The sequence below is a fragment of the Alnus glutinosa genome, chromosome 8 (genome assembly GCF_958979055.1).
Source record: "Alnus glutinosa chromosome 8, dhAlnGlut1.1, whole genome shotgun sequence".
In the NCBI taxonomy this organism is placed as follows: Eukaryota; Viridiplantae; Streptophyta; class Magnoliopsida; order Fagales; family Betulaceae; genus Alnus; species Alnus glutinosa.
The window spans coordinates 23,841,839-23,855,550 of NC_084893.1; the positions used below are offsets into that span (position 1 = coordinate 23,841,839).

General features: G+C 37.5%; 2 protein-coding genes across 4 annotated transcripts; both read left to right on the plus strand.

Annotated features, from left to right (window-relative positions):
- Positions 1–2,206: 2,206 nt before the first annotated feature.
- Positions 2,207–5,873, plus strand: LOC133874607 (uncharacterized). 3 transcript variants are annotated; one of them, XM_062312468.1, is made up of 4 exons: positions 2,208–2,401; positions 2,547–2,624; positions 5,016–5,097; positions 5,235–5,873. In XM_062312468.1, the coding sequence occupies exons 3-4, from the start codon at positions 5,022–5,024 to the stop codon at positions 5,348–5,350; spliced, it is 192 nt and encodes a 63-aa protein (XP_062168452.1). In that variant the 5' UTR covers positions 2,208–2,401; positions 2,547–2,624; positions 5,016–5,021; the 3' UTR covers positions 5,351–5,873. The 3 variants fall into 3 exon arrangements, with proteins under 3 accessions (XP_062168454.1, XP_062168452.1, XP_062168451.1); XM_062312470.1 differs by lacking the exon at positions 2,547–2,624 and having other exon boundaries at positions 2,207–2,401; positions 4,998–5,097; XM_062312467.1 differs by lacking the exon at positions 2,547–2,624 and having other exon boundaries at positions 2,214–2,401.
- Positions 5,874–10,963: 5,090 nt separating this feature from the next.
- LOC133876257 (uncharacterized) lies at positions 10,964–11,701 on the plus strand. Its single transcript, XM_062314540.1, has one exon. The coding sequence runs from the start codon at positions 10,964–10,966 to the stop codon at positions 11,699–11,701; it is 738 nt and encodes a 245-aa protein (XP_062170524.1).
- Positions 11,702–13,712: the final 2,011 nt, after the last annotated feature.

The window sequence follows — 13,712 nt, forward strand, 5'->3', positions numbered from 1 at the left end:
AAAATGATGGGAAACTCACTTACCCTCAAAATGTCATGGGTTTTACAATGTTGTTACCAATTTATCAAAAATTATAATTTAGTTGATTTTGGTCCGTTTGGATGTTTAATTTTTAAAATTAGAATTCAATTCTCATTTGACGCACAAATTTCAAAAGTTGACTTTGTAAAATAAAATTTTTAAAAAAAATTGAATAAAATATAATTTGTTTTTAAAAAAGTTAAATAAAATATGATTTGTTTAAAAAAAAAGAAGTAAAAACATTGTTTTTGAAAATATTGTTGCCAAAAATTGTTTTTGAAAAAACTAGTCCCTTTTAATTTCCCTTTTCGCTAGTATTTTTTACTAAATTCTAAGAGAGAATGTCACACGTGCGCTACATGTGATTTTTTGATGCTAGACTACTCAGTCTACTCCTATCCCTCGTTTGGTTGCATAAAAGTAGTACATGCCGTTAAGTTTAACTCTTGATACTTCGACGGAAGAAAACAAAACGCTTTTATTGAAAATAAATAAAACAAAACACTCTTTCGACTTTTGTATGAACAAAGCAAACCTTACATCTTGAACAAAAATTTATGTTTTTTTTGGGCGTAAGGATGGTTTTATATTATTTATTGCACGTTCTAAGGGTTGAGGTAGCTAAAAAGATAAAAATATTCTCAAATAGGCTCGAATGTTTGGAGAAAGAAGGTCTCGATCTTTCGAATGGAAACGTCAAATGTGCGAGAAGATCTCGATCATTCGAGTGAGAACTTCGAACATTCGAAAACTCATATTTGTGCACTTAAAGAAAATGTAAGATTTCAAAGGCTTTAAGGAAATCCAATTTATAGCATTTTATTAGAAATCATTTATACATACGTGACATTCAATAATGATTTTCAATTTATAAATCGTGATTATAGTTTAAATTAAATATATTTATTTTCGGGGTGTTTCACATTATGTGTGCAGCTGGCCCGCAACATGGCCGTTATCGGGCAGGATCAGCTGTGTTCCGTGATAACATGAGCACCAAGGAAGTAGAGATGAACAAATGCTGAATGTGTGTGTAGAACAAGAACTCCTACTTCGTTGAATGTATTCCCATCAACCTTTATTGGTAATTTAAAATCCATAGAGGAAAGAAGAGGTTTGGTATAAAAAGGTTGCTATAAAATGGGGAAACACATTACTTGTTCTTGTAAAAACACTTTTTAATTAAAAACAATTAAGACATATAATTATCAAACAGTTAAAACAATTTTTCAGTTGTAGAACTTGTTGGAAAAAGTTTTACCGACAGAAGCTCTATAGACAAAAGAATGCAGTCCCAATTGCATTAAGATCCTCTTTAGTTGAAAATCAATTGGATATGAGCCAGTCTTTTAGATACAAGAGTTCTTTTGTAATTTCACACTATGTAAAATTACAAAAATATCTTTATATATAAAGGATCGACTCTTCTTCATATAGGATTCTGGTCCATCCCAATCATGATAATTAACTTCAATTTAATTTTAGACTCACTTCTTCTTTTTTTCTTTTTTTTCCTAAGCAAATTTAAGACTCACCGGTTGATATGTTGGTAGTTTTTTTTTTTTTTTTTTTTTCCTTAGCAATAGTTTTTGGGTTGATATGCGAGATAATGATCTCTTATAATTTTTTAAAAAATATTGTAAATTTTCAAATTATATGAATTCATGTAATTTTTTTGCATCAAATGACATGCCAAATACTACCTTTTAAAAGTGTGACTTATTACTAATGAGAATTGAGTATATTTATATAAGATTTTTACTCTTTATGTTATAGAAAAACTTCGAACAAAAAATTATTTTTTGAATTACTAAAGAAATAGTGTAATTTTTTTTTTTTTTTTTAAAAAAGGCCTTTTAAAATAAATTTTTATTTTTTTTAAAAGTAACATTTTTTTAGCCGTTCAATCAAGAAAATGCTTCCCATAATGGAGCCCAAATTGAGAAAAGGGGAAAAAAAAAAAAATCAACACTTTTGAAGGTGGTAAAAATTTCTTACAAACCGATTTATAAAAAATTTCACACAATCTACATATAAAATTGACATGTATCATTTAAATATGTAAGAAACACATATTTTTTTATTAATATTATTAATAACAATATTTATTTCTCACATGTTAATGAAGACATATTAATTTTATACGTGAAATATATGAAATTTTCTACGAAATAAATTTGTAGGAAATTTCAGTCGAGTTTTCAAGGGATGCAAATTTAGCTAACTGTACAGACGGAACTGCATGGAATCCAACCTCTACACCGTTCTCAAATCAATATGCCACGCAGCTACAATCTACAGAGCCACTTCTTAAACCTTCGACTCAAAACCCAGTCTCCTAATCGATCCTCTCTCTCCAGCTTGTATCAGCCTCCTAAAGGTACTCTCTCACTCTCTCCCTCTCTTGAGGTCATTGATCTGTGAGGAAGGTGTAGAATGGTTGAAAATGATTTGGGTAGTTTAAATTTTGTTTAATTTTTCTGGGTTTCTTTGATATTTTTTCTGTAACTTTCTCTGGGCTTTAGGTATGCTATTTGGTGGCTGAATTTGGTGTGTATCTTAGTGAATGCAACTCATTTCTTGAAGTTCATCGCCTTTTTGAAGTTGGGTTTGACTTGGTTTCGGTTTCCAAAGAATTTGCTCTAGAATTTATGTTGTCATGCTGTTGGTTCTTGAGTATCTGCCGTTGAATAATCGATTGTTACTTTCTTTATTGTCCAACGAAAACAAACTTGTTATTTTGATTGTGACTAAATTGTTCTGCTTTGTATCTGATGATGTAAATACGCCCATAAAAGAAATCTCAGAAAAAGAAATAAAGAAAGCGAGAGTAAAATTTTCAGGCATAGTCAGTTTGGAGAGTAGGAAAACAAGATGGGAACAATACCTTAATTGCGGTGTGGCTTCCATTTTCTTGCTTGGGCAGATACAGGATTTTTTTTTTTTTGATGAATAGATCGATGATGTTTCTGCAGCCTCAAAACAGCTCTGTAAAGCAGAGTTAAACCATTCGTTCCTCTTAGTATGAAATGGTTGTTTACTTGAATTTTGGGTTATTTTAAATAAGAAGATTGTGAACTAAAAGTAAAATATTTACGGTTTTCTTTCTCAGTGGTTCTGTTTTTGCCTTAGAAAAGAATTATTGGAAACCTTTCATCTGTGCGTATGAAACAAAATCTCTTCAGTGATTTTCTTGTGCGTTTTCTTATTACTATCCAAAAGGAAGATGATTGGAGTTTAGTGTAAAAAGGGCTCCTTTTTATGCTTGAAGTTAAAGTGTCTGGCAATCGTTGATCTAGTTTAGTCTTACTATTAGCTGCTAGATTAGGGTTGTTTTATCTACTTGAGTTGCATAAATATATGTTATATTTCTCACATTATCTTATCTCTTTTCAACTTTACCCTTATGTCTAAAGTTGCTGAAATTTTGATCTTGATACATTATTTTTGGTAATTGTAAATTTGGTTTATGATATATATATTTCCTTAATATTGTATTGACGAGAAATTATTGAATATAATTCTAGCTGCCCGTACTTGGCTTGTAGTATGATATGTGTATTATGATATATATTGCAATAGATATCAACACCAGCCACAAGTTTTGACTTTTATAATAATGGAGAAGAGACTGTGCAAAAATAAAAGCTCAACAATTTAAAAAGGTATTAGGAACTTTTTTAAAGTATTAATTTGGGCATTATATTTTCTTTGCTTGACCTAACATCTATAGGATTACTTAGATTGGTGCTATGTTTGCTTCTTCTTCTTCTTTTTTGATGGGAAGAACTTAGTTGGTACTAGTTCATAGGGTCCAGTATGATATAACTCTTCCTTTTTGAATGTTAGATATGTATTTAATGTCATTAGTGTTCATGCTTGTAAAGAAAAAATGTTTTACGAGATTGAAGAAAAATGAGATACATTTTATTAAGTCACGAAGTGAGGTTCGTTTATAGACACCTAATAATTAATAATTAATATATTTTCTTTCTACATTAATATGAGTTATTGGTAGGCCATCTATATTTAATATATAAGCATTAACCTGAAAGCATAGATTTGCTGACATTTAACAAGATTGGAGCTTGCAGAAATCTTAGTGGGGAAACAAAGAGTAAAATGTGTAATGTGAAACTTTTTTTTTTTTTTTTCTATGAGAAAACAGAAACCTCGTTTCAAATTTAACATGGGTTATTGCTTAGCCTAGCAGAAGTGAGCTTCTAATTTTTTCATTAATAACTGAATGTTTAAATTTCCTTTTTATCCATCAATTGTTTGGCATCCAAATTAAGCCTTTTTTAACTTTTTTGGTCCTGAAACTTTGTTTTAATTGACTTTGGTGTTTAATGTTCAAAAATTGTTTTTTTAGGAGTTCATGAATTATGACTTTAGTGATAAAAAGAAAAAATATTTCATGAATTATTATTTGATTTACTTTGGCAGTCTTGCATGCTCCAAAGAGAGTTTTCTTTTCTGATTTGTGCTACTTATCAAAAAGATCACTTTTGCCCCCATTCTTACCCATGATAAATTACAATTGTTTTTCTTCTTTTAGTCTGTGTAACTGTTGAAGCACTGTTCAGGATGGTTATAGCTACAAGTAGCTAACTTCTATTTAATTTAATTAACGGTTTGCATTATGAAACCATCTGCCGCTGTCCTCACTCCCTTCTGAACTAGGCTCATATTATAACGTTTTGAGGGTTATCTAGTTCATTAGCACATCATTAGTTTTCGATGATGCCTATCTTTGTGACACTGCTTCTTGGTAATTGCAATTACAATTCAGGCCAGTTATACCAGAAAAGAAACCACTCTCTTGATTAGATAACAAATTATCAAGTGATGAATTTGACCATTCAGATTCCATTCCCATACGGTTCTTTTGATCTTAAAGCATCTGGATAACTTTTAGTACTCTGTTAGAACAACAATGGTGTCTAGTATTTAGAATGCTCCTATAATTAAAGCAGTTTAATGGGCTTTGGCAGCAACATATGGGAACTAGGGGAGTTATTGGGGATAAGTGGTCTATGAGGGTTCTGTGGCTCTGTGCAATTGGAAGTGCGGTCGGTACGCATCCCTAACCCCTTTTTTGTCAAAGTTTTATTCAAGTTATCCTATTTGATTGCCAAAACAACATATTCTGATTTTATTTGGAATAATTGCCTTACCATTTTCTCTGCTGGTGGTGATTACTACCTGTTTAGGCCTGTATATGGTCGCCGTAGAAAGACAAACACAGAACAGGAATCGCATGCTGGCTGAGAATTTGAAGGCTATGGAAGGCGAAGGCGAAGGCAGTGGCGAGCATGAGCATGCTTAAATACAGACATATAACATGATGAAGAGCTTATAAAAACTTTTTTTTTTTTCAAATTGGTGTCACAGGCTTTTGTCTCTGTGATAATAAGCTGTTTATTTTCAAGTTTAGGGGGGTTGGTAGTATCTTAGAAGTCAGATGCATCTTCTAACCAGGCGAAAATAAAGAATGACACAGAAATTGGGTGGCTTGATACATTTTTACTTGTTGCCCTTCTCCTTATTTGATGCCAATACTTGATCTTGCGCTTATAGAAGTGTTGGAGAATGGCGCTTGAAGGATATATTCTTGGAAAATGGAAATACCTAATCTCCCTGACTCCTTGCATCCCATGCCAGCAGCGATTGCCATTAGACTTTCATACAAATTGGCTGTCCACCGGAAATGCGATTTCCAATGCAGTTTGTAGTATTTGTTCGTGAGAAGGGTATCGATCATGCATGACTACTGTAGGCTTTGATGACAATCACTAATACCCATATTCGGGAATTATTTAATAGTCAATATTTTATTTTGTTGCATATAATGATATAATTGATGTTACGTAGTAGATATGTTGTAATGTTATTTAAAAAATTTAAATGGCATGACATAATGTATATCTTTAGATGTAACAAAATAAAATATTAAAAAACTAAATAAAGGATTATTGCTGAATAACTTAATTGTATCTTTGCGCTTCTCTCTAAGTTTTCTCTCGGGAACGAAGAGATGAAGTTGTAGTATCTCTTGTCACAAGACACAGAGTTGTTTTTAGAGAGGGTGGGGTACTGGTGAGTTCAGGAGTATATTTGTGAGATTAGTATGGAGGAATTATCTTTCATGGGGAAATTTTTCACTGAGGGAGGAAGAAAATGTGGGGGTCTCTCTGGAAGTTCCTGAGATTGATTCTCTGGTGACTCGGGGGCGAATGTGTGTTGTGGGGAAGCTGGTCGCAGATCGGATTATACCGAAGGAGTACTACAAGACTCCATTAACTCGGATTTGGCATCTGATGGGGGTGGTGATTTTCAACGTTATTGGCGAGAATTTATTCATTGCTGAATTCGAGTATGAAGGGGATAAAACCCGGATCTTGGAAGGAAGACCGTGGATTTTTTATGGATACCTTATCTCTTTGGCTGAGTTTGGTCTAACTCTGCCGGCATAGCTGAATTTTGATCGTGCCCCATTCTGGATTAGGATGTATAATCTTCCTTTGGCGTGTATGGGCAAAACTACTAGGGAAAAGATTGGATCATCCGAGGGATTGGTGGAAGTAGTGGATGTGCATGAAGATGCGGCTGGATGGGGAGAATATTTACGAGTGAAGGTCTCGATCGAATTGTCTAAACCACTGGCCAGGGGAAGAATATTACATATTCAGGGACGCTCAACGTGGGTAGCTTTCAAATATGAGAAGCTTCCCAAGTTTTGCTATAGTTGTGGTATCATTAACCATGGGAGGAATGGGTGTTGCGAGCAGGGAACAGGATAGAAGATTGCTGATGAAGATGCACAGCAATATGGGTCATGGCTTCGGGTGGCTTTTCCACCTAGAAGGGATAAAGGTGATGGAGTGAGATATGGATGACGTCGACTTGGTGGGAACCAAGGATGGAAGGTGAAAGAACATAATTCCCGATCCAACAGCTCTCGATAAGGGAGCCCAAGGGAGCTGGAGACAGAGTCGGACGGCGGCGACAATTCGAAAGTCCAAAACCCTAGTTTGCAGAAGGAACAACTTAATATAGAAACTGTCCATACGTTGCGGGCAGAAATCCATGCTGGGAAATTGCCCATGAATGAAGGGCGCGATTCTACCGATTTGCACATTGGGAAATTAAGGAAGGTAACGGTTACTAAAGAAGGCAATGAATTTGAAAGAGAAAAGTCAATTAAGGAATTAAAGTCTGATACGGGTGGGCCAGCGATTGGGACATTTAACGGGCCAAACGTCAAGTATCTGGGACAATGGGACTCTGGATTGGGCCGGATGGTGTACGAGCAGATTACTGAAGCTTCTAGTGAAATCCTGCTAGGGAAGGACACTTTTGACCTTTCTTATAATACACGTGGCAGACGTGGAAGTCAAGAGCAACACGTTGAAGACATAAGCTCGGACAAAGAGATTGCAAATCTCGGGAAAGCTGGAAGTGTGAAAAGAAGAATGGAATTAGAAGTTGCTATTTCGGGAGAATTCCATGGAGGTGATGTGCGAAAAATCCAGGGCCCAGCCATTTCGTGGAAGAAACGAGCCAGACAGGGGTTGGTTTCCTTTGAAACGTCTGCTACGTTGGGAGTACCGGATGGGAAGTAGAACGCAGGGAAGATGGCTAAGGAGCGAGCTACCACGATGCTGAAAAAAGGTAGGAAAAATACAAAATTGCTCATTCAAGAGTTCGAAGATATGGCAGGGGCTGTGGCACAGCCCCGGCCAGCACAATGAAAATATTGAGCTGGAATTGCCAGAGGCTTGGGAGCCCCCCAGCAGTTCAAACCCTCCGTTGTTTAGTGCGGACGACGAAACCTAGTTTGGTTTTCTTAATGGAAACCAAACAAGTTCGTAATAAACTGGAGTCTGTGAGAGTGAAATTGGGTTTTGAATGACTATTTGTAGTAGATTGTATTGGTAGGAGTGGAGGCCTAGCATTATTGTGGAACTCGGAGGCTAATATTGAAGTGCACAATTTTAGCAGATGGCACATAAACGCTATGGTCCATGATGTTCACACTAGTAAGGCATGGAAATTCACAGGTTTCTATGGAAACCCGGAGCCTACTAAAAGATTTGAATCTTGGGCCATCCTTCGGCATTTATCCAAGTTTTCTCCAACTCCTTGGCTCTGTGTCGGAGATTTCAACGAGATTACTTCGGTTGCAGAGAAATCTAGTTCCTCGTACAAATCGTCACGGCAAATGCAAGAGTTCAAAAAAGCTCTAGAGGACTGTAATCTCATAGACCTGGGTTTCCTGGGACCGAGGTTTACTTGGAGTAATGGAAGATATGGAAGTCCTGATTTTACACAAGAAAGGTTGGACCACGCAGTGGCAAATGGGGATTGGTCTAATCTCTATGATGTAGTCGAAGTTAATGTCTTACCTCGTAACATATCAGACCATAATCCATTGTTGGTGTCTTTTTCAAATGCGAGAGATGTCCAGTGGAGGAAAAGTAGGATGTTTAGATACGAGGCGTCCTGGGCTAAATAGAAGGAAACTCAGCATATCATCAAGCAGGTGTGGAGGGTCAAACAACCAACAAATAACCCTTGGAAAATTGTAAATGGGAATTTGTTGAGTTGTCAACAATCTCTGAAGCAGTGGATGCGGAAGAATTCGTGTCCGGTGGAAGTTCAAATTAAGAGGAAAGAACAAGAGCTCAAAGATATTTAGTTGCAGGAGAATGAGACACACATAAGTGAAGAGGTGAAAATTATGGAGGATCTGAATGGTTTACTGGCACAAGAAGAACTCAAATGGCAACAACGTGCAAAAGTGAACTGGCTTCAACATGGGGACATAAACTTTAAGTATTTCCATGCAGTAGCCACCCAAAAGAAGCGCCGAAGCAGTATACAGGCGATTAAAGACAAATCAGGACGGCCATGCAATTCTAAGGAAGATATAGAGGGCGCTTTTGTCTCCCATTTTCAAGAGCTTTTCACGGGTGGGACTCAACTGGATGTGGAACAATGTATTCAGGCTTTGGACAAAAATGTGACAGATTCCATAAACAAAAATCTTCTAACTGAGGTAACTGTGGAGGAGATTTCCAGGGCACTAAAGCAAATGTCTCCCCTTAAGGCTCCAGGACCGGATGGCTTTAGTGTCTGCTTCTATCAACAAAACTGAACAGTGGTACACAAGGAGGTATGTGTAGCTATTATTCATTTTTTTAACACTGGTTTGCTGGAGCCTAGGATTAATGTTACCCATATAGCCTTAATTCCTAAAGTCTCAAAACCTGCTACTGTCACTGAGTACCGGCCAATTAGCCTATGCAATGTCATTTACAAATTGCTTTCTAAAGTCTTGTCTAATAGGCTGAAATCTATCCTTCCTGATATTATATCTCTGAATCAGAGCGCTTTTATTCTGGGAAGATTGATTACGGATAATGTCCTTCCTGCTTACGAGACTATGCATACTATGCAGACAAGGATGTGGAGTAAAGATGGCTATATGGGGTTCAAGCTTGACATGAGCAAGGCTTATGATCAGGTGGAATGGACTTTTTTGGAGGCAGCTATGCTTAAAATGGGGTTTGCTGAAAAATGGGTGGGTTGGGTGATGACATGTATTCGTACTGTGTCTTACTCTGTGATAGTCAATGGAAGTCTAGTAGGACACATTACGCCTTCAAGAGGGATTCGACAGGGTGATCCTATTTTCCCTTACCTTTTCCTTCTCTGTGCTGAAGTTCTTAGTGCTCTACTTTTCAAGGCTGAGATAAATGGTGCAATAACCGGAGTTCCTACTTCCTTACGGGGCCCTAGATTAAGTCACCTTTTTTTCGCTGACAATAGTATGCTTTTTTGCAAATCTAATGTTGTGGAGTGGAGGAGAATCCTTCGTATTTTGGGGACTTATGAAAAAGGGTTTGGGTAGCAACTAAATATGGCCAAGACTTCTATTTTTTTTTCAGCAGGAATACTAGTCAAGGGAGAAGGCAAGAAATTTTGGAGCTTTCGGGTTTATCAGAGGCCCCCCGAATTGATACATACTTGGGGTTGCCCACTTTTGTAGGGAAATCCAGAACATTGGCATTCAAGAACATAATCGACAAAGTAACAAAAAGGCTTGACAATTGGAAGGTTTCTTTTTTATCCCAGGCTGGAAAAGAGGTGTTATTGAAAGCGGTGGTGCAAGCCATCCCCACGTATAGCATGGGGGTGTTTCAATTGCCCATAACCTTGTGCAAGGAGCTGAACCAATTGATGCAACAATTTTGGTGGAGTCACATGTCAAAAAAGTCAAAGATTCATTGGATGAGTTGGAAAAAATGGGGCGATCCAAATCAAAGGGTGGGGGCTTGGCTTTAGGGATCTAGTCATGTTTAATAAAGCTCTACAAGCCAAACAGGGATGGCGGCTCTTACAGGAACCAAATTTAGTGGCAGCCAAAATTCTTAAAGCTAAGCATTTCCCTCACTCTTCCTTCCTTGAGGCACAACTTGGATCTAAACCTTCTTTTGCTTGGAGAAGTATATTTAATGCTCGGGAGCTTTTGAGTAAAGGGCTTGTGTGGAGGGTGGGAGATGGAAGATCAATTAAAGTTTGGGGGGAAACATGGTTGCCAACCCCTTCAACCTATTGTGTTCAGTCTATTCCCAAGAGTTTGGATGAGAATTCAAAGGTAGCTGAGTTAATAGACAAAGATTCAAAGAGATGGACTGTGGAGCTTCTACATACTGAATTCATGGAGGAGGAAGCCCATACCATTTCAAGTATACCTTTAAACCCTCTATTGCCTAAGGACAAATTGATATGGAGAGGCACAGTGACTGGAGAATTTTCAGTGAGGAGTGCTTACCATTTGGGAATGGAGCTGCAAGAGGTGGAAGAGGGGCAATGTTCCAATACTGGAGGGGAGTCAGATTTTTGGAAGGTTCTTTAGGCTTTAGGAGTTCCAAACATGGCAAAGCTTTTTATTTGGAGGGCTTGTAACGAATTGTTACCCACCCGATTGAATCTAACTCGAAGGAAGGTCATTGAGATGAAGACGTGCCCTTGTTGTGATGGTGAAGAAGAGGATGCTCTTCATGCACTATGGTTGTGCCCAGCAGCAAAAGATGTTTGGGGGAGCTCATTATCTTGTTTTCAAAAGTTTAGCTTTACAGGTCCAAACTTTCGTGGCTTATTTTCCTATTGCATGGAGCGGTGTACAAAGGAGGAACTTGAGTTAATGGCTGTAACTGCAAGACGGATCTGGCTTCGTAGAAATGCTTGGGTGTTTGAGCAGCGTTTTGATCATCCCAATGCAGTTTTCATCGAAGCTACAAAGTCATTGAGGGAATTTAAAAGCTGTAACGTGCATGGTCAGGAAAAAATGTTACCAGCAAGAAGGAATGAGGCGCTTAACAGTAAACAACCAATTTGGATTCCTCCTCCGGATGGAGTGATCAAGGTGAATTGGGATGCCTCTTTGAATGTGGCCAAGAATTGGGTAGGTCTGGGAATTATAGCTCGAGACAGATGTATGGGAGCACGAAGTATAACGCATCAGGCAACGATGGACCCAAAAATGGCGAAGACAATGGCAGCACTGGAGGCTTTGCAATTTAGCAAAGAAGCAGGTTTTTGGGATGTTGTTTTTGAAGGAGACGCAGCTCAAGTGGTCAAAGAAAGTGTCAAATCCACCCTATTTTTCTAAAATGGGGCATTTCCTTGAGAGTATTCACCACGAGATGCAACGTTTTCATTCAATTTGCTTCCAAGCTATCTCACGTGCATGCAATATGGCGGTCCATACTTTAGCTAAGGAGGCTTTTTGTAATATTATAGATTTATGTTGGCTGGAAAACACTCCTATGAGTGTTAGTAATATTGTTTTTAGGGAACAACCATGTCCCTAAGATCCTTTTCGTTTAGGATCAATATTGATGTATTGTTTTTCAAAGGTGCAATAATAGAATATATTCAGTTCAAAAAAAAAAAGGATTTTTGTCCTCATCCAGGGGGAATGAGATTTGAAATGGATATGAGTCATTTCGTAATCAAAATTTTGTTTTATTGCATTTAATTGTATACATAGTGCCACACTATTTAAAATTTTTAAATTATGTGGCATCATGTGTACCATTAAATACAACAAACTAAAATTTTGACTATGAAATGACTTTTCTCTGTTCTATATTTATGTTTCATATTCTACCCATTAATAATCTGGTCTTAAGAAGTTAAGGCATATTTGATACGTGGAATGACTATTCCATTAGGAAAAATAATAACTATTATTAGAAATGAAATAATCATTCATATTCCTTAATTTGGTAGTCTTAAGGGAATTGAATCAAAATGACTAAAATACCTTTAAAAAAAAAAAAACCATCACATAAAACTTACCAAATTATGGAATAGTTATTTCTTTCCTTGGGCTTAATTTTTGTACCAAACGTGCTCCATATGCTTTTTTTTTTTTTTTACATGAAAAGAACTACAAACTAAAATCAAAGCGAAGCTAAGCTTGTGTCTAAAAGAAAAGATTACAATAAACAAGGGCTGAGCAACCCAACAGAAATTAACTAAGAATGAAAATACGTGGAGGCAATGCATCAAATTAAGATGCGAGCCTATTGATGCTTGACACGGATACCAAGAATCCGGGCCACCAGTAAAGGTGGTTAAAGGTGTATAAAGAGTTCAAAGGACCCAAACACCAATATAAAGAAAAACATGGAGAAGATACAGAAAACAAAATGTCCAAAAATACAAAATAGATCAAACAAACAACACAAAATAGCACCGGTCGGTTGGGAGTCGCCGGCGCCGGTGCGTGAAGACCACGCGCCAGCCTCAGACAACCTCTCTCCAGTAGAGGACGCTGTGATCTACCGAAAACAGAGGCGAGGGAAGGCTAGAAGGAGGAGTGTGCCCACCACGCACCGATGAGTGAGATTCACTCGTTGGCGCGTGCATGCCATGCTCCGTTGAGGGGTGGTCCGGGCGAATTGCAGCTGATGTTGGCAAAGGCAAAAGACGACGGCGGACACGTTGGAGAAGTGTGTGTCGTGCAAAAACTGGCGAAGGAGCGTAGATCTAGCTTCTAAAATATCGACCCAAGAACCTAGCCAAATCTTGCGAAAGACACAGTGGAGGAGGAATAAGGCCGGTGGGAGCTGTGTTGATGATAAAGAAAGCAGATAAAATACCTCCAAGGAGGTGGATAGAGCTAGAGAAAACTTCAGCAAGATAGAGGTCTCACACAACGCACATGACTCCGAATTCCAAGAACAAAAATCAGCGAGGCTTTTGGTGCTTTGAATTGCAATTTCCCTAAAAAAAAAAATTGTTCTCTATATCGACAAAAACCATGAAGACCTCTCGATATAAGTAACCTATAACCTTGATTTTTCAGAGCCATGCAAAGCACTAAAAAAGTTCATCAAGATGGCTCCACTAAGATGTGCTTTCGTGAGTTTCTTGGTATCCCTTTGCTTAAGCTTCAGCAGTGCCAATGAGCTCTTGGACACTCAAGGTGACAAAAAACTCAAAATAGAAAAATGTCACACCAGCTCTGTTGCTCTGGCGATAGGAGTTGGTAGGGGTGTGCAAAACTCACAATCCCCGCCCCGTAGAAGATTGGATTTTCTGGTTTTTTTTTTGCGGGTTAGGGTCTTAATATGATAAATTCATGCGGGGCGGGTTGCGGGTTTAGTGTTTTA

Excerpts from the sequence above, each read along its gene's own strand:
- LOC133874607 (XM_062312470.1), top strand. The coding sequence starts at position 5,022 with ATGGGAACTAGGGGAGTTATTGGGGATAAGTGGTCTATGAGGGTTCTG. Across the intron at positions 5,098-5,234 it reads TGCAATTGGAAGTGCGGTCG|GCCTGTATATGGTCGCCGTA; the intron begins GTACGCATCCCT and ends CTACCTGTTTAG.
- LOC133876257 (XM_062314540.1), top strand. The coding sequence starts at position 10,964 with ATGGCAAAGCTTTTTATTTGGAGGGCTTGTAACGAATTGTTACCCACC.